Source organism: Mirounga angustirostris, unplaced genomic scaffold (assembly GCF_029215605.1).
Source record: "Mirounga angustirostris isolate CCGP_5_RB_7025 unplaced genomic scaffold, mMirAng1.0.hap1 SCAF_11, whole genome shotgun sequence".
Classification (NCBI taxonomy): Eukaryota; Metazoa; Chordata; class Mammalia; order Carnivora; family Phocidae; genus Mirounga; species Mirounga angustirostris.
This window is the reverse complement of record NW_026991719.1, coordinates 54,489,688-54,516,336: the sequence shown is the minus strand read 5'-3', so window position 1 is coordinate 54,516,336 and position 26,649 is coordinate 54,489,688. Positions and strand designations below refer to the sequence as shown.

The 26,649-nt window shown below is 37.5% G+C and overlaps 2 protein-coding genes across 3 annotated transcripts in view; one reads left to right on the top strand and one right to left on the bottom strand.

The window, feature by feature from the left end:
• Positions 1 to 26,649, top strand: part of OPHN1 (oligophrenin 1) — a 729,824-nt gene that overhangs the window by 658,152 nt on the left and 45,023 nt on the right. The window lies entirely within an intron of this gene.
• LOC123857778 (transcription factor BTF3-like) lies at positions 22,625 to 23,064 on the bottom strand. The gene has a single exon (XM_064574832.1). It carries the CDS (start codon positions 23,000 to 23,002, stop codon positions 22,703 to 22,705), a length of 300 nt encoding a protein of 99 aa, XP_064430902.1. The 5' UTR covers positions 23,003 to 23,064; the 3' UTR covers positions 22,625 to 22,702.

Here is a 26,649-nt window from a genome sequence, read left to right as displayed (position 1 = left end):
GCTTAATTATTGGCATATAGTTGTTGATAATAATTTCTAATACTTGTTTCTATTTCCTTGGTGTTAGTCATGATCTCTCCGCTTTCATTCATAATTTTATTAATTTGGGTCCTTTCTCTTTTCTTTTGGATAAGTCTGGCCAGTGGTTTGTCGATCTTAATAATTCTCTCAAAGAACCAGCTTTTAGTTTCTTTGATCTGCTCTACTGTATTTCTGGTTTCTAATTCATTGATCTCTGCTCTAATCTTAATTATTTCTCTTCTAATGTGTGGTTTAGGCATCATTTGTTGCTTTTTCTCCAGTTCTTTAAGGTGAAAAGTTAGTTGGTGAATTTGGGATTTCTCTATTTTTTTGAGTGAGGCTTGGATGGGTATGTATTTCCCCTTAGGACCGCATTTGCAGTATCTCATAGGTTTTGGACCAATGTATTTTCATTCTCATTGGTTTCCATGAATTGTTTGAATTCTTTGATTTCCTGGTTGACCCAAACATTCTTAAGCAGAGTGGTCTTTAGCTTCCAAGTGTTTGAATTTCTTCCAATTTTTTTCTTGTGATTGAGTTCCAGTTTTAAAGCATTATGGTCTGAGAATATGCAGGGAATAATCTCAATCTTTTGGTATTGGTTGAGACCTGATTTGTGACCCAGTATGTGGTCTATTCTGGAGAAAGTTCCATGTGTGCTCGAGAAGAATGTGTATTCTGTTGGTTTAGGTTGGAATGTTCTGTATATATCTATGAGGTCTATCTGGTCCAGTTTGTCATTCAAAGCTCTTGTTTCTTTGTTGATTTTCTGCTTAGATGATTTGTCTATTATTGAGAGTGGAGTATTGAGGTCTCCTACAATTAACATATTATTATCAGTATGACTCTTTATTTTGGTTAACAGTTGGCTTATGTAGTTGGCTGCTCCTATGTTGGGGGCATAGATATTTACAATTTTTAGATCTTCTTGTTTGATAGACCCTTTAAGAATGATACAGTGTCCTTCTGTGTCTCTAACTACAGTCTTTAGCTTAAAATCTAATTTGTTTTATATGAGAATTGCTACCCCAGGTTTCTTTTGAGGTCCGCTGGCATGGAAGATGGATCTCCATCCCTTCACTTTCAGTCTGGATGTATCTTTAGGTTGAAAATGAGTCTCTTATAGACAACATATTGATGGGTCTTGTCTTTTTATCCAATCTGCAACCCTGTGCTGTTTTATGGGAGCATTTAGGCCTTTCACGTTGAGAGTGATTATTGAAAGATATGAATTTATTGTCATCATGTTGCCTGTGAAGTCCTTTTTTCTATAGATTGTCTCTATAAATTTCTGTTCTATATCACTCTTGGGGTCTTTTTCCTTTTATAGAACCCCCCCTTAATATTGCATGGCTGGCTTAGTGGTCACATATTCTTTCAGTTTCTGCTGGTCCTGGAATCTCTACATCTCTCCATCCATTCTAAATGACAGCCTTGCCAGATAAAGTGTTCTTAGTTGTATGTTCTTCTCATTTAGTACCCTGAATATGTCTTGCCAGGCCTTTCTGGCTTGCTAGGTCTCTGTGGATAGGTCTGACGTTATTCTGATGTTCCTCCCTCTGTTTGTAGGGAATCTCTTCCCTCTAACTGCCCTTAAGATGGTTTCCTTGGTTCTAAGATTTGTGAGTTTTACTCTTACATGCTGGGGTGTTGGTCTGTTATCCTTGATCTTGGGAGGGGTCCTCTCTGCCCTAGGGCACGAATGTTTGTTTTATTCCCCAGATTAGGGAAGTTCTCAGGTACAATTTGCTCAAATATATCTTCTAGTCCTCTCTCTCTCTCCACCCCCTCAACGATCCCAATAATTCTGACATTAGAACATTTCATGACATCACATTTCTCTCATTCTGTTTTCATGGATTTTAAGCTGTTTCTTCCAGGCCTCTTCATTTTCCTTCTTTTGTATCAGTTTGTTTTCTAGATCACTAATTCGTTCTTCTGTCTCATTTACCCTAGCTGTTAGAGTCTCTAGATTAGATTGGATCTCATGGATAGCATTTTTAAGTTCTGCCAGATCAGCTCTGATTTCTGCTCTTAGAGACTCTATGTTGCCATTAATTGATTTCTCCATTCTAGCTATCATCTTCATAACTGTTACCCTGAAGTCTATTTCCAACATCTTGCTTATATCTATATCCATTTGTTAATCTATGGCAGAAGTCACAGTCTCTGAATCTTTCCTATTTTGGGCATTCCTCCTCTTAGTCATTCTGTTGAGGGGTGAATGAGGGAATGTACACAGTCCAAATGATTGATCACAACCCAAGCAAGATGCACCTGTTTTATAGGGACCTTAGTGTTGTCAGCCTCTTGTTCTTTCAGCCTGTCTTCTGGGGGAGGGGCCTCCCACACAGTTACTCAGGCAACCCTATTTGGGCAAAGTTGCCCTTCCCCCTGTGGGGGGATGGGTTCAGTAAAAACCATTTGGGGGGGGCTTTTTTTCCTCGGGCAGCTTTCCTTGGTGGCTTTCTGTGTCTCTTCCAAGAGTCAGAGCAGAAGTGACTTTTTCCAACCCTATGCCTCAGAACAGAGAGATCACAGTCTGTTCTTCAGTGAGCTCTCCAGGCTACACCATCTCCGTTACTGTCTATGCTGCTAAAACCTCAGTGTCCTGGGTTGTATGTCTCACAGCAGCACTTCCAGTCCTCGCTTCCAGATCCAGTTACGTCTCCACCTTTTGTGCTTCTAAAACTGCCAGCCACCCCCAGTTCACACGCACGCCCCGACAGCTCCAGGTTTCAGTCTGGGGGGCTGCCCTAAAGTCCTTTTCCCACCACTACCAGTCTGCGAGTCTGTGCCCAGTCCCCAGCGTGGGAGGCTTTCGAGCTCCGGTGGTGCAGAATCATCGAGGCTCCCTCCCTCTTCCATTTATCTTCCGATATCTGCCCTTGGAATCATGACTCCCTGCTTCATACCTTGAAACTGACCGCCGGCAATATTCCGTTTGTAGAGATCCATATATATCTTCTTACATCTCAGGCTGATTTCGTGGGTGTTCTGAGTGATCTGATAGATATCCAGATCAATTCAGGGGACCGGTTGTAATAGGGTCCCCTACTCCTCTGCCATCTTTGCCCCCTCTCTAATTTATTATCTTTTGATCAACAATGTCATATCTTCTTTTACTTCTCTATTCAAGTGTTTTTGTGTTTTTCTAGTTATATGAACATATTTATAATGGATACTTTGAAATATTATCCTCTTAAACTTGACATCTTGTCACTCTTACAGGTGCATGTGTCATACTTTCTTGTTTCTTTCCTTTCCTTATAATTTATTTTTTTGGGGGGGAACTGGATATTTTAGAAAATATATTGTAGCAATTCTGTATACTAGTCCTCCCACCCCTGGTGTTTTTTCTTAATAGTGACTTGTTTACTTCTTCAGTGAATGACTGCATTTTTTTAATAACGTCTACTTTCTTCCAACCCCCCACAGTCTTAAATCTCTGATGTTGTTTTTCTGGATGATGAAACTTTGGGAGTGTCCACAGCTACCAGGGGATGACAGTGATAATAGTAAGGTTCTCTCCCACTCTTTCTCTGACCATACTCAGCTGCTAAGCTTCACTAATTTCTTCCCTATTTCTCTATCATTTACAACAGTGTGGTGCAGCATAAAATTCATCTACAAACCAATCTAAACAAATTGTGGCTCCTTTTATGGAATGGTTTCAGTGGTCAGTGTTTCATATTTGTTCTGACATTAGCAGAGCTCCTCCCAGCTGTCTCATTCCCTAGTTCTCTCCTTCAAACTAGCCAGTCTACAGTTTAGGCTGTATCTTCATTAGATATATAAATCTTTTATCAATTCCCTTCACCATAATGTCACTGGTTTTGAGAGAACTTTTCATTTTAAACTTCTTCATGCTCTTACAAATGAAGTCAGTTCCTTTGAGAAGAGATTAAGAGCTATCTGTTTTATGTCCTGCAGCTCCACCCAAACAAAATGTTTAAACTAGGGCTCAGGAGGTCAGGGGCAATGACAAGTATCTCTCTGAATGACACTGTCATTCTAGGAGCTGAATGCTCAGTGATGGTGGGGAAGCTGGGCAGTAGCCTGAAGTCCTCTCATCTTGCTTCTCCTGGTATTTAACCACCATCTGAAATTATGGGTGAAAAGCCCCATCACTCAGTATTCTCAACACATCATACCCAGGGCAAGGTCACCCTTTCAGAAGTGGAGGTTAGGCAGAAGAAAAAAGCCCGCTGGTCCCAAATCTAGACTGAGCTTCCTATTTATTGAGCCTCAGGAACAGATATCTGAAGGCAATGTGAAAAATGCTGAATTCCTGTTTCTCTAGGGAAGAATGCCCTCTGACTGGTAGCTGAGGGAAGAGGGAACACTGTGTTTTTGGCTTCAGCTGTTTGGAGTGGAGTATTTACCTTGTTAATCTGGGAGCAGAATGGGAGGGAGTGGTTTTGGTTCAAATACCACATACTCTACTTTCTTACCTAATCTTTGCGTATTTTTCTTGAATACTTGTTGCTTCATTTGCTGTTTTCCTTCAGGACAACTTCCAGAGCTTTTAAATGGTTGTTTTAAAATAATGTTCAAGAGTTTCACCAGGGAGTGGGACCATGGAGTTCCTCACACTGGCATGTCATATATGTATATGTACCTTTTCTTGGATATGTGCTTTGAAAATCTTTTCTCCTAGGCTTCAATTTGTCTTTCCATCCTTTTCTCATGGGCTTTTACAGAACAAATTTTTTTTTATAATTTTGATGAGGTTCAGTTAATCAAATTTGCTTTTGATGGATCATGCTTTGGCAACAAATTAAAGAACTCTTTTCTTAGTCTCAGATACCAAAGATTTTGTCCTTTTTTTCTAAAAGTTTTAGAGTTTTATGTTTTACATTAAAGTCTGTGATACATTTTGAGTTGTTTTGTGTAAAGGAATTCAAGTCAAATTTCATATTTTTTGCCCATGAATATCCAATTGCTCCTGCACCATTTGTTGAAAAGGCTAACCCTCTTGCATTGAATTGCTTTGTACCCTCCTCAAAAATCAGTTGAACATATTTGTGTGGGTCTATTTCTGGTTTCTCCATTTTTTTCTATTCAACTATATGTCTGTCCCTCAATACTATAGTCTTGATTATTGCAGCTATATATGAACAGTTCATATCTGAGTTATTCCTCCCACTTTATACTTCTTTTTCAGAACTGTTGTAGATGTTCTAGTTTCTTTGCCTTTTCATCCACATTTTAGAATTATCTATTCTGCATATACAAAAAATATTGCTGAGATTTTTATAGCAATTATGTTAAACTTATATAAATTTGGGGAGAATTGACATTTTTTACTGTGCTGATTCTCCCAACCTATGACCATCATATTTCTTTCCATTTATTTATGTCTTCTTTGATCTCTTATATCAGAATTTTTAAATTTTCAGCATACAGATTCTATAGCCAGGGAAAAAAAGAAATGCTTATATGTTCAATTATAGGGAATTGTTTAAATGAATACGAAACATCTTTGCAATGAGATACCCTGTAGCTGGTTAAGTGACAAGATAGAAATATAGTTATTGACATAGATCTTCACTGTTAGATATCAGAATACCATTTACCTTTTTTGTTCTCCATTTTTCTGGCAAATGGAAAGCACACAAGAAGATAATTACTCAAAAGGAAAACAAGTGTTAATTGTATTCACTTGGGCAAGATGTTTATACCCCCAGTGTAGAGCTATAGTTTAGAGAAAGTAGTGTAGGTTTGAGGCTGAATTGCTGCATTTTACACTCTCTTGAATCTGCAAAACTGGTCTGGGTACATTTACCCAACAAGTTCTATAGATGAAGATTAGAGTTTGCCATATACATCAATTGCAAGCAGAATAAAGTGAGTTGGGAGGATAACTAAAAGGCAAGTTTGTGTTTTTTACCTAGTGCCCTTACCTTATAGTGTCCAGAATGTGGAGGAGGGCCAGAAATGCATAAGTATTGCAAATGAAAGGAAAGAAGGATGCTACTTTTTAACTATTGAAACCTTGCCCATCAATACATATGTCCACTCCAAATTTTTCTGAATTAATAACTACTATAAGAGCTTGGGAAGATGGCAGTGTAGGAGGACCCTGTGTTCAACCCATCCCATGTTTACAACTAGATATCATCCACATTCAAGTCAATAAGCCAGAGAGTGATCTGAAGACTGCAAGAACAAACACCACAACTAAATATAGGGAAGAAGTTCCATCTGAAAAGTTAGGAAGGTCAAAAAGCCTGAGGGAGGCTGCCCTCAGGAGGGAGGATGCTATAAGCATGGAGAGGACAAAGAAATGGGCCCTTTCACCAGGGAGCTCACATGGGGAAGACTAATCCCCATAATATTTGGCTTTACAAACCAGAGGGACTGAATTCCATGAGTTTGTATAACCAGTGGTATTTGGAGCCTGAAGCTTTAAAAGTCAGTTGACTCAGCACTAGGCTAGCAGGGATGGTGACTGATAACTGGGTTGCTGTCCTTAGCAGCCTGTGTTGAGAGGCAACATTAAAATGGCAGTTTACATAATGCAAAGGGCAAATGGGAGATAAATCTGTTCATATTGATTTTGGAGCATGTTGGAGGACTTCTCTGAAAGCAAAGGAGCTGGAAGGCTCCACATTCCTCCCCCATCCCCCTGCAAAAACACAGAACCATCTGCATGAGGTGGTGCTGCACAGACACTTGCTACCTAACTTGCTAGCAGTGCACCACAGCCATGAGTTCTGTAAAATGGCCCATTCCAAGATGGCTAGCCTCAGGCCTGGGCTGAGGGCAAATTCTGGCAAAGCCCAATGTGCACTACACCCAGCAACCATGCCCAGCTACACTCTCCAGCCAGCATCCTGCACTGGGCCATACTGAACCCAGGCATCATCAAATACTATGCTAAGCCTCATGTCCCCAGCTACACTGACATGCAGCCCCCAGCCACTGTAGTACTTCATGGGTTCTGGCATAAGACTACTGGCCTGGTACAAATTTTGCTAACACCTCTGCCCTACTCCTAAGTTCTCCAGAGGCATGCACCCCCAGAACTGCCCTGCCTGGGTCCCACTAATACAACAGAGAGCAAGCACAGCCCATAAAAGGCAGAGAGTCAGTGCATATGACTTCACTGTAAGGAAAAGTGACTCAGACAAAAGAGCAGAGCATAAGCAACACACATAGGATACTCTCCTGAAGTGCCAGGTTCTGGTGAACAAGGGACACCTCCCTACAGGGCCCTCGAGGACCTCCTCTTCATAAAGGCACTACTTTCAAGAGCAGAACATAGATGACTTTCTTAACACAATGAGGCAAACAAAATGAGAAAGAGAATTTTATCTCAAATGAAAGAACCAAGGCCATGGCCAGAGATCTAAGTGAAACAGATATAAATAACATACCTGATAGAGGATTTAAAGCAATGATCATAAGGATACTTACCTGACTTGAGAAAACAGTGGAAGACATGAGTGAAACCCTTAACACAGAGATAAGGAATAACATAACAGAGATAACGTGCTCAATAAACTAAATGAGAAACACGCATGATGGAATGAACAGCAGGATGGAGGAAACAGGAACAGATTAGTCACCTAGACAACAGAGTAATGGAAAGTAATTATGAAGAAATGAGAGAAAAAAGAATTATGTAAAACGAGAATAGACTAAGGGAACTCAGTGACTCCATCAAACATAATAGCATTTATATTGTAGGAGTACCAAAAGAAGAGAGAAAAAAAGGGACAGAAAATTTATTTGAAGAAATAATAGCTGAAAACTTCCCTAATCTGGTGAAGGAAATAGATATCCAGATCCAGGATGCACAGAGAATTCCCATCAAAATCAACAAAAGTGGATCCACACCAAGACGTTGTAATTAAATTGGCAAAATATAGTGACAAAATATAGTGGCAAAGAAACAAATATTTAATAAAGCAGCAAGGCAAAAAAAGTCAGTAACTTACAAAGGAAACCCCATAAGGCTAGCAGGAGATTTTTCACCAGAAACTCTGCAAACCAGAAAAGAGTGGCATGATATATTCAAAGTGCTGAACATGAAAAATCTGCAGCCAAGAATACTCTGTCCAATAAGGCTATCATTCAGAACAGAAAGATATAATTTCCCAGACAAACAAAAACTAAAGGAGTTCATGAACAATAAGACAGCCTTGCAAGGAATATTAAAGGGGACTCTGTGAATGGAAAGGAGAGACCAAAAGTGACTGTATGAAGGTAAGAAATAGAAAACCAGTAAGAATGAATAGTTCTGTAAAAAATCAGTCAAGGAAATAAAAAATGATATAAAATATAATAATATATACCTAAAATGTGGGGAGGAGAGAAAAAAATAGATTCAAACTTAAACAACCATCAACTTAATACTGACTGCTGTATGCAGAAGAGGTTATATACAAACCTAATGGTAATCATATATGAATAACCACTAATAAATATGCAAAGAATAAAGGGAAAGAATTCCAAATATACTAAAGAAAATCAGCAAAACATGAAATAAAGACAAGAAAGTATCAGAGAAAATATTCAGAAACAATGACAAAACGAGTAATAAAATGGCAATAGGTACATGTCTATTAATAATTACTTTGAATGTAAATGGACTAAACGCTCCAATCAGAAGACATAGGGTGAAAGAATGAATAAAAAAACAAGACCCATCTATATGCTGCCTTCAAGAGACTCATTATAAACCTAAAGACACCTGTAGATTGATAATGAGATGAAGAAACATCTATCATGGACATGGATGTCAAAAGAAAGCTGGAGTAGCAATATTTATATTGAACAAAATAGACTTTTACAACTGTAACAGGAGACAAACATAAAGAAACTAATTAGTAATAATATAATAATAGTAGGGGATTTTCACACCCCACGTACATAAAAGGACAAATCATCTGAACAGAATATCAACAAGGAAACAAGGGCTTTGAATGACACATTGGACCAGATGGACTAAGCATATATATTGAGAGCATTCCATCCTAAAACAGCAGAATACACATTCTTTCCAAGTGCACATGGAACATTCTCCAGAATGGATCACATATTAGACCACAAAACAAGCCTCAAAAATTTCAAGAAGTTTGAAAGTATACCATGGATCTTTTCTGACAACAATGTTATGAAATTAAAAGTCAAACACAAGAAAAAAAAAAAGGAAAAACCACAAAGACATGGTGGTTAAATAACATACTACTAAACAATGAATGGGTCAGTTGAGAAATGAAAGAAGAAATAAAAATTATGTGGAAGCAAAAGACAATGAAAATACAGTGGTCCAAACTTTTGGGATGTAGCAGAAGCTGTTCTAAGAAAGAGGTTTATTGCAAAGCAGCCTACCTCAGGAAGCAAGGAAAGTCTCAAATAAATGACCTAACCTTGCACCTAAAGGAGCTAGGAAAAGAACAACAAATGAAGCCTAAAGCCAGCAGAAGGAAGAAAATAGTAAATATTAGAGCAGATATAAATAATATAGAAAGTAAAATAACAATAGAACAGTTCAATGAAACCAGGAGTTCATTCTTTGAAAAATCAATGAAATTGATAAACCTCTACTCAGATTTATCAACAAAAAAAGAGAAAGGACTCAAATAAATAAAATCACAAATGAGAAAGGAGAAGTAACAACCAACACCACAGAAATACAATTAAAAGAGAATATGATGAAAAACTGTATGCCAACAAATTGGACAACTTAGAAACTACCAAAACTGAAACAGAAAGAAATAGTAAAATTGAACAGACTGATAAACAAATAAATAAAAGTAAATAAATTGAATGAGTGATTAAAAACTCCCAACAGGGGTTCCTGGGTGGCTCAGTTAGTTAAGTGTCTGCCTTTGGCTCAGGTCATGATCCCAGAGTCCTGGGAGAGAGCCCCACATTGCGCTCCCTGCTCAGCAGGGAGTCTGCTTCTCTCTCACTCTCTGCCTCTCCCTCCACTTCTGTCTCTCTTTCTCACTCAATCTCTCTCTCTCAAATAAATAAATAAAATCTTTAAAAGAATAAAAAATAAAAATTAATAAAATAAAAATTAAAAACTCCCAACAAACACAAGTCCAGCCCTGGATGGCTTTACACATGAATTCTAACAAACATTTAAAGAAGAGTTAATACCTATTCTTCTCAAACTATTCCAAAAAACAGAAAAGGAAGAAAAACTTCCAAATTCGTTCTATGAGGTCAGTAATACCTTGATAGCAAAAACAGATAAAGACATCACTAAAATAGACAACTACAGGCCAATATCCCTCATGAACATAGATGCAAAAATCCTCAATAAAATACTAGTAAATGCATTTCAACAATATGTTAAAAAAATTATTCACCACAATTAAGTGGGCTTTATTTCTGGGTTTCAAGCATGGTTCAATATTCACAAATCAATCAACGTGATACATCACATCAATAAGAAAAGGATAAGAACCATATGATCACTTCAATAGACACATAAAAAGCATTTGACAAAGTACAACATCCATTCATGGTATAAACTCAACAAAGTAGGTTTTACAGGGAAAATACCACAACATAATAAAGGCCATATATGAAAAACCCACAGACAATATCATCCTCAAGGGGGAAAAACTGAGAGATTTTCCCCTAAGGTCAACACAAGACAAGGTAGCCCACTCTCACTACTTTTATTGCACAAAGTATTAGTATTAGCCACAGCTTTCAGACAACAAAGAGATATAAAAGGCATCCAAATTGATAAGGAAGAAGTAAAACTTTCACTATTTGCATGACATGATACTTTATATAGAAAACCTGAAAGACTCCACCAAAAAACTGCTAGAACCTTTACATGAATTCAGTAGTCACAGGACACAAAAATCAACACACAGAAATCTATTGCATTTCTGTACACAATAATGAAGCAGCAGAAAGATAAGTTAAGGAATCAATCTCATTTATAATTGCACCAAAAATCATGCCATACCTAAGAATAAATCTATCCAAAAAGGTGAAAGACCTGTACTCTAATACTATAAAACTCTGATGAAAGAAATTAAAAATGACACAAAGAAATATAAAGACATTCCGTGCTCATGGATTGAAAGAACAAATATTGTTAAAATATCTATACTACCCAAAGGAATCTACATACACTTTTAATGTGATACCTATCAAAATGCACACATTTTTCACAGAGCTAGAACAAACAATCTGGAAATTTGTATGAAACCACAAAAGAACCCTGAATAGCCAAAGTAATCTTGAAAAAGCAAAGCAAAGCTGGGACATCACAATTCTGGATTTCACATTATTATTGCAAAGCTGTAGTAACCAAAACAGTATGGCACTGGCACAAAAATGGACACATAGATCAATGTAACAGAATAAGAAAACCAGAAATGAACCCATAGCTATATGGTCAATTAATCTTCAACAAAACAAGAAAGAGTATCCCATGGAAAAAAGAGTCTCTTCAACAAATGGTGTCAGGAAAACTGTACAGCAGCATGCAGAATGAAACTGGACCATTTTCTTACACCATACACAAAAATAAATTCAAAATGGATTAGAGACCTATATGTGAGACCTGAAGCCATAAAAATCCTAGAAGAGTACATAGGCAGTAACTTCTTTGACAGCGGCTATAACATTTTTTTCTAGAAATGTCTCCCCAGGCAAGGGAAACAAAAGCAAAAATAAGTTATTGGGACTTCATCAAAATAAAAAGCTTCTGCACAGTGAAGGAAACAATCACCAAAGTAAAAGACAACCTGATGAGTGGGAGAAGATATTTGCAAATTACATATCCAAAACTGTGTCAGTATCCAAAAAATATAAAGAAGATATTTGCAAATTATGTATCCAATAATGGGTCAGTATCCAAAATATATGAAGAACTTAAAAACTCAACATCCAAAACACAAATAATCCAATTAAAAAATGGGTGGAAGATTTGAACAGACATTTCTCCAAAGAATAATAATAGAAGGCCAAAAGACACATGAAAAGATTTTCATCATCACATACCATCAGGGAAGTGCAAATCAAAACTACAATGAGATATCACCTCACACCTATCAGAATGGCTAAAATCAAAACACAAGAAACATGGCTAAAATTAACAACTTAGGAAATGACAGGTATTGGCAAGGATTTCTAGAAAGGGGAACGAACCCTCTTACACTGTTGGTGGGAATGCAAGCTGGTGCAGCCACTCTGGAAAACAGTATGGAGATTACCCAAAAAGTTGAAAATAGAGCTACCCTACAACCCAGCAATTGCACTACTGGATATTCACCCCAAAGATACAAATATAATGATCCAAAGGGTCACCTGTACCCCAATATTTATAGTAACAATGTCCACAATAGCCAAACTATGGAAAGAGCCCAGATGTCCAACAGATGAATGGATAAAGAAGAGGTAGTGTATATATACAATGGAATATTACATAGCCATCAAAAAATGAAATCTTGCCATTTGCAACGATATGGATGGAACTAGAGGGTATTATGCTAAGTGAAATACAAGTCAGCCAGAGAAAGCAATTATCATATGATCTCACTGATATGAAGGAACTTGAGAAACAAGACAAAGGATCATAGGGGAAGGGAGGGAAAAATGAAACAAGACAAAACCAGAGAGGGAGACAATCCATAAAAGACTCTTAATCTTAAGAAACAAACTGAGGGTTGCTGGAGGGGAGGGGAGGGGTGGGGTGAGGGGATGGGTTGGCTGTGTGATGGACACTGGGGAGGGTATGTGTTGTGGTGAGCACTGGCTGTTGTGTAAGACCAATGAATCACAGACCTGTACCCCTGAAACAAATAGTACATTATATGTTAATTAAAAAATAAAGAAAGAAAAACAAAAAAAAACCCACAAATATTTGGAGGAAAGTAAAAAAATAAATAAATATTTTTTTTTCTACAAAAAAAAAAGAAAGAAAGAAACAGGGTGTTGGCAAGGATGTGGAGGAAAAGAAACCCTCTTGCACTGTTGTTGGAAATGCAAACTGATGCAGCCACCATGGAAAATAGTATGGAGGTGCTTCAAAATTTAAAAATAGAACGTTTCTATCATCCAGCAATTGCACTACTGGATATTTACTCAAAGAATACAAAAATACTAATTCAAGGGGATATATACACCCCTATGTTTATAGCAGCTTGTGTGCAATAGCCAAACAATGGAAGCAGTCCATGTGTACATGGATTGATGAATGGATAAAGAGGGCATTATATATATATATATATCCAAATAGTATTCCATGGTATATATATATAGTATTTCATGGAATATATATTCCGTTGAATACTATTTTGCCATAAAATGATGAAATCTTGCCATTTGCAACAACGTGGATGGAGCTAGAGAGTATTATGCTAAGTGAAATGTCAGAGAAAGACAAATACAATACAACTTCACTCATATGTGGAATTTAACAAAACAAAGGAGCATAGGGTAAAAAGAAAAAGAGAATGAGGCAAGCCAAGAAACAGACTCTTAACAATAGAGAACAAGCTGGTGGTTACCAGAAGGCAGGTGGTTGAGGTGATGGATTAAATAGGTGATGAGGATTAAGGAGTGCACATTGTGAAGAGCACTGGGTGTTGTATGGAATTGTTGAATCACTATGTTGTACACCTGAACTGGTATAACACTGTATGTTAATTAATGGAATTAAAATAAAAACTTAAAAAAGTAACTACTGTGAAGGAGCAAATAAGGAATTAGTGAGATTGTGACAAGAGGGGTAAATAATCCCTCTCTACCTTATACCTGTATAAAGAGAGAGAACAGAGATCTCCTATGTTTCAAATCCACAACATGAAGAGAGTGGCATAAATTTTCCATCTCTGCACAATATTCATTATGCATTGTGAATTGAAAAAAAGTAGATTACAAAATAGTAGTCTGTATGGTATGAATCTATTTTTAAAAAAAGGAAAGTACAAACTCAATATATAAGCATAGATAAAGGTGCATAGAAAATGTTCAGAAGGGTATATACCTCTCAATTTTAATTGTAGTTATCTCGAAGAAATGAAATTCTAATTTATTTTTCTTTTTCTTTGTTGTTTATATTTTTTTATTATTGTGCAGTGACCTTGTAATACTTGTGTAATATTTTTAAATTAAAATAAACTATATTAAAAATTCTTAAATCTGTATGAGAGTATGAAGAGGCCAAAGGAGACTGTCAGAAATAGAAAGGCCCCTAGATACTAGTTAATCTACTTCTTGGTGTTCTCATGTGGAAAAAAATGCCCAAAAAAGTAGACACTTGGCTAGGATTAGAATTTTGATGTCCTGACTTCTAGCCCCCTGATCTCTCTTACTACCTCATTTAATTAAACATCTTAGTTTAAACATAGTCAGGAATAGACAGCAACCACCTGGAATGTCTATACTCACCAATTCCAAGAAGCAGGGTAAATATTTATGTTATATTGCAAAATCAAGTGTGAGCTAATCCTGATCCTTCAGCACCCTGCACTGGAAGAATGGAGAGCATCTTCTCCCCCCTGAGGTAACAGAGACTTCAGTGACTACTCAGAATTCACAAAGCAAGTGAAAAGCCCATTCAGGGTCTGAACCTGGCTAGAACACCATCTTCCAGACATTTAGGTGCAAGCAGTCACATAGCTCTCTAGCTTAGGCCCCAGGTCATAAACTTGCCGAGACTAGGTTGTTTCTTATTTCACTTACAAAATGAAGTTATTGGAAATCTCTCCCTATTGCATCCCTCCCTGTGAGTCAGGCACATTATCAATCACTCCTAATGAATTATTAAATGCTTTAAAAGTGATAAAAAGAAATAAGCCAGTCTGAAAGCCAGCAGGAACTGCACCCCTTGTGAGCCTGCTAAAAAGAGGAGCCCTCATCTTTGTTCATCATGCATGCAGGATAAGCCCAAGTCATTTTGCCGCTGCTCCTTACTTCCTCCTCACCAAGTTTCTCTCATGGACTTGAAAGTTGAGCACCCTAAACCTTGACTAAAGGGAAGAAGGAAGTGAACCAGAATAAGAAACTTTTCCTTGGGGCGCCTGGGTGGCTCAGTTGGTTAAGCGACTGCTTTCAGCTCAGGTCATGATCCTGGAGTCCCTGGATCGAGTCCCACATCGGGCTCCCTGCTTCGCAGGGAGCCTGCTTCTCCCTCTGACCCTCCCCTCTCTCATGTGCTCTCTCTCTCTCATTCTCTCTCTCTCAAATAAATAAATAAAATCTTTTAAAAAAATTAAAAAAAATATTAAAAAAAAAAAGAAACTTTTCCTTGAGGGCACCTAGCATGGCAGTGTGGTACAGTGGAGAGATTACCAGGTCTGAGAACACACAGACTGAGTTAAAATCCCACCACTGTCAAGTATTGATATTAGAACCTCTACTAGGTCCTTTCATCTTTCTGAGACTCACTGTTCCCTCATCTGGAAAATGGTGTAAAGTGGGTTTCAATGAAGTGCTTTCCCACTTGCTTCCATATCTTGAGTTTCTAAGTACATCTTCCCTGTCTTCTTCCAGGAATCTGGCACGGGAAATGTTTCCCTTTCTTAAAGTGTGGGCACACTCAAACATTCTCATGCTTTTAAGCCCCATGCCAATGTTCTGGGGTTTGCAGTCTGCAAATGCAAAGCAGATTTTGACTACACACTCACATACCACAGAGCTTTGCGTGTCTCCAGCAGTTCAGACAGAACACTCCCTAATGGCGTGGACTGGAGGGTGTGGCTTGTCACCAATCACTAAAAGCTTCATCCACTGGAGACCAGATGGGCTTTAAGGCCTCCAGCTCCTTGGCTGTGGTAAAAGGGGCTTGTTAAGAGAAGGCTGATCCCACTGTGGGTGTAAACTACCCTGATTCAGAGGCCCATGGTAGAGCAGAAAGAACATTAGAGGGGGAATTACGTAGTCATACAATGTGTCCTTGCACAAGTCAAAGCCCCTCTCTGGAACATGGTTTTTTTCTTTTGAAAGTGGGGATAATAACCTCTGATCTACTTATTTCACAGGGAAGGATTAAAATAAATCATGGGCATGCGTGCTTTAAAAGCTTTACTGCTCTATTTACACATGTGTTATTATTATGTCATAGGGTTTAATCTGCACATCCACCCTTGGAATTTTGAGCTAGTAGAGCCTAAGACCAGGAGAATTGGTTCAACCAGGCAGGGCCCAAGCCCTCCTGATAAACACAGTGAGACAACTTTGTAACTGAATATAAACTCTGGAACAAAAAGAGAGGACAAAAAGTGAGCCGATTTAGTTAAGAGGGAAACCATTGCTCCAGGAGAAGTATAATGCTCACCCTGAGAAAAGAGGGAAACAAACAAACACGTACCCATTCTTAGAACCATGAGTTATTTATCGTGTGAAAGATGTTTGGGCCATAACAAAAGATGGTGGTCTGTCCCTAAGGAGTTTCTTCTGACAAGTTTCTGAAAAAATTTGAAGCCTTTTGGGGGCCTCCAAATAACTGGTCTTATAAAGAGGGATTTCCAAAAGCTAGCATTGAGAACTGAAGTCCGTTCAAGAAGGCAACCTTCTGAGAAGTTGAACAGATTCTGTTTTCCAGAATTAGCCTCGGAGGTTGAAAACAATGAGAAATCAACATCAATAGACCCCAAAGAAACTGAAGGAACCAAACATATAAAACAGCCTTTTAGCAAGGGCCAAATAGTGCAGCACCCAATTCAGGGATTTTGAAGAAAATTTTAAAATACTAAGTCACAGGTCATAGTCCAGTGAAGGAAGGCTAAGAGGTAGGGATAGAATGTTTAAACTCCTAGTAACTAGGACTAAACTAAACATACTAGAAACCTATAGTCCTCTCTTCTTGTTTTCTTTCTTCTCTCTATAGCCCCAATGTCACAGTTCTCTGATCTGACTTTCACCTCTGCCTACATTCCGCAGAGGCCTGTGTCCACAAGATTCCTGTGAGACAGCACTGTTGAGGTACTCCTACCTAGGCTGAGCCAGCAATCCTAACAATTTTGTCCTTGACTCTCTCAGCCTTAGTTACCTTCCACAGAGCTTCTGTATCCACCCTCTCTGTATCAGCTGATTTTTGAAAGCCACAATTCTGCACTCCATTCTTAATCCTTTTGCCTTTGTCTTGATCCCCATTTACCACATCACTGCCTTTCCATCCACATTCTCCCTTTCTACCCAGTCCTAGAGTGAAACATGAATAACATTGCATGTACTAACTAATAAATTGTGACTGTGTTGTGTACCATTTTGGAAAGGATTGTGTGGCTCTATCTGGGCTTGGTGGGAGAGAGTACCATGACTGTATACCATGAGAGTGTAGGTTGATGAGGGACTGTGAGTGGCAGTATGCAGTCTGTATATTTGTTGACAGAGATGAGCCCCTTTGGATAAATGGTTTCAGAGTGTACTTGGCTTTATTTTTGGCTTATTTAAAATACTGACTTTTGGATCAAGCTCAACCATCACCATCACTCTTACTTGTCCCACTCACTTTGGGACAGCCTGTGTTCTTGAGTACTGAGTAATTTCTGAGGACTTCTTGACCCAGTCAGTAGTAGGACTTTGGGCTTCTGTCTAGGAGGCATATGTTGGGGGGAACAGAGAGTAAGTGCAGAGTGCAGAGTGCAGAGGATAGGAAAGCTACAACCATTATGCATTTAATAGTGTGTGTGTGTCCAGTCCAGTATCAGAACAGAACTGATAGGATAAAGGGAACACCAACTCACTGCTTTATGCAAATTCTGCTTACATGCCCAGGCTCAAATATCTCTTGGGCTATTATCAGAACTCCTAATTCCAGCGATAACCTTTTCCTTGCTAGGCATTTTAGAGGGAAGTAAACTCCTAGGAAATAAATTATTGTAGTTTTTTCACAACTAGGCCTGGTAACTCCTCTAATTTTCAAATAGGGTTTTCACATTCTTCAGGAAAATCTATTTTTACCAAGTGCCCCCCAAAATATATGGATTTCTTGCCCTGGCAATGATGGTCCCCCCACAAAGAGGCTTGTCCATAGTTTTATAAATTAAGCATTGTCTTTACCTGTGAATAACAGAAAATTCCAAACAGTTGTTGTTATTAGGGATTTTATTTTTTTCACAGGAGAATTCCAGAGGTAGGTGGCTTTATGATGCCCTGAGATATCTAAGCCTATTCTGGTCTTCTATTCAATCGGGACTGCAACATGTGGTTTTAACAATTTTCACTGTCCAGTGGTGCTCAATAAGGGGGTAAGTGAAAGAAGAAATTAACCTTGTGTTTAGAAGTAACACCTTCTCTTTCTCATGACAAAGCTATATGGTTTGGCTATGGTTAACCATGTCTTCTCAAGACAAAAAATAGCTACTCTACTTCCTGTATCACATACATATAATAGATAAGAAGGAAAAAAAGGGCAGAGAACAAAAGAAATACACAAGATGAGTCATCCTGACCGTAAGAGCTTTTCTAGAAGTTCAATCTGGAGATTTCTATTACATCTCAATGACTGAACTCTGTCACATGCCCACTCCTAATTACATAGAAGGCTGGGAAATGTATATCTTCTTTTAAACTGAGAAAATTGTTACACACAAAAATCATAATTCTCTTAATATGAAAGACAAGTCGACTAATGCATTGATGGAATATATTTCCCACAACAATTGTAAGATTCATTCATTCAAAAATATTTTGAGGGAGCTACTATATGCCAGGTACTATTCTAGACAATGGGGACACAACGGTGAGCAGGACAGGCATGTTCTCTACATTAGGGCAACTCACCTAAACTCTATGGACCTAATTTTTCAAACCTAACAGTGATAGTGCCTACCTTGCATGATTGTTGTAAAATACGTCCAATTTTTACAGATATATATGTGTATATGTGTGTACAAATAATGATAATACAAATATAAATAATGATAAATTGTATTAGTACCATTTGTAAGTAATCTATAGTTTTCCTATTGATTTGAAAAGCTGTCTTAATTCTACACTGAATTATAAATATTCTTTTTTCTTTTTTCCAGTTTTATTAAAATATAATTGACATATAACATCATATAAGTTTAAGGTATACACCATAGTGGATTGAATATATGAATATATTGCAAAATGATTACCATGATACCTTTGGTTAATATCTATCACCTCACATAGTTACATTTTTTTCTAGTGACAAGAACTTTTAGGGCTACTCTCTTAAAAACTTTCAAATATACAATACTGTATTGCTGGCTATAGTCATCATGCTGTACAGTACACCCTCATAACTTCTTATGACTGGATGTTCATACGTTTTCACCACCTCCACCCATTTTTCTCACCCCATCCATCCATGCTGGCAACTACTAATCTGTTTCTATAAGTTTAGTATTTCTGGTCCTACTTATAAATGAGATCATGCAGAATTTGTCTTTCTCTGACATTTCACTTAGCATCACACCCTCAAGATTCATTCCTGTCATCTTTTCTGGCTGAATAATATTCCATATATATATGGAATATATATGGAATAACATTGCATGTACTAACTAATTAATTGTGACTGTGTTGTGTACCATTTTGGAAAGGACTGTGTGGCTCTATCTGGGCTTGGTGGGAGAGAGTACCATGACTGTGTACCATGAGAGTGTAGGTTGATGAGGGATATATATATATATCCCACATTATCCACACATTATCTGCCAACGAACACTTAGGTTTTCATGACTTGGCTATTTTAAATAATGCTGCAATGAGGGGCGCCTGGGTGGCTCAGTTGTTATGCGTCTGCCTTCGGCTTGGGTCATGATCCCGGGTTCCTGGGATTGAGCCCCGCATCAGGCTCCCTGCTGGGCGGGAAGCCTGCTTCTCTCTCTCCCACTCCCCCTGCTTGTGTTCCCTCTCTTGCTGTGTCTCTCTCTGTCCTATAAATAAATAAATAAAATCTTAAAATAAATAAATAAATAAATAAATAAATAAATAAATAAATAAATAAATAAATAAATAAATAATGCTGCAAAGAGAATAGGGATGCAAATATCATGTTGGGATAGCGATTTAATTTCCTTTGGATATACACCCAGAAGTAGAATTGCTGGATCATATGATAACTTGATTTTTAATTTTTCAAAGCCCTCTATACTGTTTTCCATGGTGCCTGCACAAATTTACATGCGTAGTATGAGTGTACAAGGGTTCCCTCTTCATTTCCTTGCCAGTGTTTGTTATTTTTTGTCTTTTTCATAAGCTATTCTAATAGGTGTGAAGTGATATCTCATTGTATTTTTCATTTGCATTTCCCTCATGATTAGTGATATTAGCACCTTTTCATGTCTGATGGCCATTTGAATACTTTATTTAGAAAAATGACTACTCAGGACCTATGTCTATTTCTAAATTAGATTATCTCAGTTTTTTGTTTATTATTTGTTTTTCCTGTTAAATTTCATGAATATTTTATGTATTGTGGATATTAACCCCTTATCAGATATGTGGTTTGCAAATATTTTCTCCCATTCCATAGGTTCCCTTTTCTATTCCATTGATTTTTTCCCTTTTTTTGTCACCTTTTTATTGTTATCTTTTTAAAAAATTTTTATTTAAATTCAATTTCATTAACATATAGTGTATTATTAGTTTTAGGGGTAGAATTTAATGATTCATCAGTTGCTTATTACCTCATGTGCCCTCCTTAATGCCCATCACCCAATTACCCAATCCCCACGACCTACCTCCCCTCCAACAACCTTGTTTCTGTCCTATAGTTAAGAGTCTCTTATGGTTTACCTCCTTCTCTGTTTTTATCTTATTTTATTTTTCCATCCCTTCCCCTATGTTCATCTATTTTGTTTCTTAAATTCCACATATGAGTGAAGTCATATGGTATCTGTCTTTTTCTGACTGACTTATTTCACTTAGCATAATACCCTGTAGTTCCATCCACATCATTGCAAATGGCAAGATTTCATTCTTTTTCATGGTTGAGTAGTATTCCATTGTATATATATACACCACATCTTCTTTATCCATTCATCTGTCAACGGACATCTGGGCTCTTTCCATAGTTTGCCTATTGTGGACATTACTGTTATAAACATTGGGGTGTATGTACCCCTTTGAATCACTATTTTTGTATCCTTTGGATAAATACCCAGTAGTGCAATTACTGGATCATAGGGCAGTTCTATTTTTAACTTTTTGAGGAACCTCTACACTGTTTTCCAGAGTGGCTGCACCAGTTTGCATTCCCACCAGCGGTGTAAGAGGGTTCCGCTTTCTCTGCATCCTCGCCAACATTTGTTGTTTCCTGAGTTGTTAATTTTAGTCATTCTGACTGGTGTGAGGTGGTATCCCATTGTGGTTTTGATTTGTATTTCCCTGATGCCAAGTGATGTTGAGCATTTTTTCATGTGTCTGTTGGCCATTTGTATGTCTTCTTTGGAGAAATGTCTGTTCATGGCTTTTGCCCATTTCTTGACTGGATTTTTGGGGAGGGGTGAGTTTGATAAGTTCTTTATAGATTTTGGGGCGCCTGGGTGGCTCAGTCCCTGGGATCAAGCCCTGCATTGGGATCCCTGCTCCGTGGGAAGCCTGCTTCTCCCTCTCCCACTCCCCCTGCTTGTGTTCCTTCTCTCCCTGTGTCTCTCTCTGTCAAATAAATAAATAAAATCTTTTAAAAAAATTCTTTATAGATTTTGGATACTAGCCTTTTGTCTGATAAGACATTTGCAAATATCTTCCCCCCATTCTGTAGATTGCCTTTTAGTTTTGTTAGCTGTTTCCTTTGCTGTGCAGAAGCTTTTTATCTTGATGAAGTCCCAAGAGTTCATTTTCACTTTTGTTTCCCTTGCCTCTGGAGACATGTCTAGCAAGAAGTTGCTGCAGCTGAGGTCAAGGAGGTTACTGCCTGTGTTCTCCTCTAGGAATTTGATGGATTCTTGTCTCACATCTAGGTCTTTAATCCATTTTGAATTTGTTTTTGTGTATGGTGTAAGAAAATGGTCCCATTTCATTCTTATGCATATTGTTGTCCACTTTTCCCAACACCAATTGCTGAAGAGACTGTCTTTTTCACATTGGATATTCTTTCCTGCTTTGTTTGAGATTAATTTGCCATATAGTTCTATGTTCATTTCTGGATTTTCTATTCTGCTCTATCAATCTATGTGTCTATTTTTGTGCCAGTACCATACTGTTCTGATTGCTACAGCTTTATCATATAACTTGAAGTCAGGAATTGTGATGCCTCCTTCTACTTTTCTTTTTCAAGGTTGCTTTGGTTATTTGGAGTCTTTTGGGGTTTCATACAAGTTTCAGGATTGTCTGTTCTAGTTCTGTGAAAAATGCTTTTAGAATTTTTTTTTATATATTATATGGCCATTTAAAATCTTTAATCAAATTTCATCAAAGATTACCAGCCATATTATATGCCATGATTAGCTTTCTATAAACAACTTTGCTTTCTGTGTACAAATCAATGTCAATGAAATAAAAAATAAAACCATATCCTAGGCAAAGAACTTTATTAACCTTTTTTCAAACTTTATTTCCAGGCTTCTTCAGCTTAATTAGCTGCAAAGAATGAATTGTGTATAAGCAAAACCTGAAAAGAGCTGCAATGTCCAAGGGGCTTGGGCTTAAAAATATTAGAGATCTAGAATTTATCAGATCCATGAATAAAATTGTAAAAAGCAATCATAATATAAAATAGCAGTTCCCAGTAACTTCTTCAAGTTTTATCTTCTTCAGAAGTTGACTCAATTCAGTTTGCTTCATTCTTGGAAGCTTCATCAAAATTCTCCACAAGATCTGGAACTTCATCATCATCATCTTCTCCAGTAGCAAGTGGTGCTTTTCCATCCACAGATTGTTTGGGCAGAGCTTCAGCCAGTCTTCTTAAACTAGTCAGACTGTCTGCACCAAGTTGGTTTAAGATACTGGATAGCATTTCTGTCAGCTGCTTTATCTCAGCATGGCCTGTAATGGTGAAAGTGTTTGCTGCCAGCAATGCCTGAACTTTGGGGTTGTTAAAGTGGATCACTGTTCCTTGGTCTGTGAACATACTCACTTCTTCAATACCAGAGAAGTTGTTTACCCCTAACTTCTTTAAGGAGAACTAAAGTTTTTTATCATCTGATGTAGCCATTCTATGAACTACCTTCTTCTTTCAGGGAGCAGTTCTTTTCCCACCAATGCACACTTGTGCTTGCAATTTGGTGAGTTTCTCCCGGTTCATGATAGTTTTTCTTTCATCTTGGAGCGGAAATTGGATGGCACGGAGGAATAGGGTTGGTGTTCAGGGCGTCTCCTGTGGACCAGCTGAGATTAGGTGCATACACGCAGGGATGCAAGATGGCAGCTAGAGGCACTGTTAGTATTTTGATAGGGATTGCATTAAATGTGTAGATTGTTTTTGGTAGAATAGACATTTTAAAACTATTTGTCTTTCTAATCCATGAGCATGGAATGTGTTTCCACTTCTTTGTGTCCTCTTCAATTTCTCTCATCAGTGTTTTATAGTTTTCAAAATACAAGTCTTTCACCTCTTTGGTTAGGTTTATTCCTTGGTATGTTATTGTTTTGGGTGCAATTGTAAATGGGACTGATTCCTTAATTTCTCTTTCTGTTGCATCATTACTAGTGTATAGAAATGCAACAGATTTATGTATGCTAATTTTCTTATCTGCAAATTTACTGAATTCATGCATCAGTTCTAGCAATTTTTTGTGGAGTCTTTTGGGTTTTCTATATAGAATATCATGTCAAAGTATTACTTCTTCCTTGCTGATTTGGATATCTTCTAATTCTTCTTGTTGTCTATTTGCTGAGTCTGGGACTTCTAGTACTGTTAAATAACAGTGGTGAGAGTGACATGCCTGTCTTGTTCATGACTAAAGAGGAAATGCTCTTAGTGTTTCCCCATTTATGATGATATTAGCTGTGTTTTTTTTTTCATATAAGGCCTTTATTATGTTGAGGTACATTCCCTGTAAACCTACTTTGTTGAGGGTTTTTATTATGAATCATTGTTGCACTTTGTCAATGCTTTTTCTGCATCTACTGAAACATCATATGGCTCTTATACTTAGTTTTATTAATCTGGTGTATCATGTTGATTGATTTGTGAATATTGAACCACCATTGCAAACCAGGAACAAATCCCACTTTGTTGTGGTGAATGATTTTTTAAATATATTTTAGATTCTGTTTGCAAGTATTTTATCGAGAAATTTTGCATCCATGCTCATCAGGGATATTGGCTTGTAGTTCTCTTTTTTAGTGAAGTCTTTATATGGTTTTGCTATCAGGGTAATGCTGGCCTCATAGAATGAGTTTGGAAGTTTTCTTTCCTTTTCTATTTTTGGAATAATTTGAGAAGAATCAGTATTATCTCTTCTTTAAATATTTGGTAGAATTCATGTGTGAAGCATTCTGGCCCTGAATTTTTGTTTTTGAGAGTTTTTTGATTAATGATTCAATTTTTTTGCTGGTTATCAGTCTGTTCAAGTTTTCTATTTCTTCTTGTTTCAATTTTGCTAGTTTATATATTTCTAGGAATTTATCCATTTTTTGCAGGTTTTCCTATTTGTTGGCATATAGTTTTTCAAAATATTGTCTGATAATTCTTTGTATTTCTGTGGTTTTGGTTGTTATTTCTCCTCTCTCATTTGTGATTTGATTTATTTGGGTCCTTTCTCTTTTCTTTTGGATGAGCCTGGCAAAAGGCTTATCAATTTTCTTAATTTTTTCAAAGAACCAGCTTCTGGTTTCACTGATCATTTATATTGTTTTTGTTTTGTTTTGTTTTGTTTTGTTTCTTTCTTTCTTTTTTTTTTAGATTTAGTTATTTGAGAGAGAGCGTGTGTGTGCATACATGCAGGGGGAGGGCAAAGGGAGAGGGAGAGAGAGAATCCTCAAGCAGACTCCCCACTGAGGACTGATCCCCTCTTAGGGCTCAATCCCAGGACCCTGAGATCATGACCTGAGCTGAAATCAAGAGTTAGACACTTACCCAACTGAGCCACCCATATTCCCCTACTGTTTTTTAGTTTCTATATCATTTGTTTTTGCTCTAATCTTTATTATTTACTTACTTTCTGTTTTGGCTTCAGGCTTAATTTGTTTTTCTTTTTCTAGCTCCTTTAGGTGTAAGTTTAGGTTGTTCATTTGAGATTTTTCTTGCATCTTGTTGTAGGCCATTATTGCTCTGTCCTTCCCTCCTAGGATGGCTTTCATTGAATCCCAAAGGTTTTGGACAGTTTTGTTTTCATTTTCATTTTTCCCATGTATTTTTTATTACTTCTTTGATTTCCTGGTTGACCTATTCATTGTTTGTTAGCATTTTGTTTAACCTCCATGTACTTGTGGTCTTTCCAGATTTTTTCTTATGGTTGACTTCAAGTTTCATAGCAATATTGTCAGAAAAGATGCATAGTGTAATTTCAATCTTTTTGTATTTGTTGAGGCCTGATTTGTGACCTAGTATGTCATCTATTCTGGAGAATACCCCATGTGCACTTGAAAAGAATGTGTATTCTGCTGCTTTAGAATGAAATGTTCTGAATATATCTGTTAAGTCCATCTGGTCCAGAGTGTCATTTAAAGCCATTGTTTCCTTGTTGATTTTCTCCTTAGATAATCTGTCCATTGATGTAAGTGGGGTGTTCAAGTCCCCTACTATTATTGTATTATTATCAAGGAGTTCCTTTTTTATTTGTTATTAATTGTTTTATATATTTGGGTGCTCTCATGTTGGGTGCATAAATATTTACATTTGTTAGATATTCTTGTTGGATTATCTCCTTTATTCTATATAGTGTTCTTCTTTGTCTCTTGTTATAATCTTTGTTTTAAAGTCTAGTTTGTGTGATATAAGTATGGCTGCTCTGGCTTTTTTTTTTTTTAAGATTTCATTTATTTGCGAGAGAGAGAATGAGAGACAGCAATGAGAGGGAGGAGGGTCAGAGGGAGAAGCAGACTCCCTGCCGAGCAGGGAGCCCGATGTGGGACTCAATCCCGGGACTCCAGGATCATGCCCTGAGCCGAAGATAGTCGCTTAACCAACTGAGCCACCCAGGCGCCCTTGGCTTTCTTTTTTTTTTTTTTTTAAAGATTTTTATTTATTTATTTGAGAGAGAGAATGAGGTAGAGAGCATGAGAGGGGGGAGGGTCAGAGAGAGAAGCAGACTCCCTGCTGAGCAGGGAGCCCGACGTGGGACTCGATCCCGGGACTCCAGGATCATGACCTGAGCCGAAGGCAGTCGCTTAACCAACTGAGCCACCCAGGTGCCCCGCCCTTGGCTTTCTTTTGATATCCTTTTGCATGATAAATATTTCTCCATCTTTTCACTTTCAATCTGCCATGTCTTTATGTCTAAAGTGACTCTCTTGTAGGCATCATATAGATGGGTCTAGTTTTTTTAATTTTCTTTTTAATCCATTCATGCAACCTATGTCTTTTGATTTGAGCATTTAGTCCATTTGTGTTCAGAGTAATTATTGGCAGATATGTATTTTAGTGCCATTTTATTACTTGTTTTGTTGTTGTTTCTGGAGATTTTCTTTGATCTTTTCTTGTCTTTGTCATTTTTGGTCTTTCCTTTCCACTCAGAATCCCCTTTAATATTTCTTGCAGAGATGGCTTCAAGAACACCTTTAGTTTTTGTTTGTTTGGGAAACTCTATCTCTCCTTCTATTCTGAATGGTAGC

Bases quoted from the DNA above. Each gene is read 5' to 3' on its own strand.
- LOC123857778 (XM_064574832.1), bottom strand. From the start codon at position 23,002: ATGTTCACAGACCAAGGAACAGTGATCCACTTTAACAACCCCAAAGTT.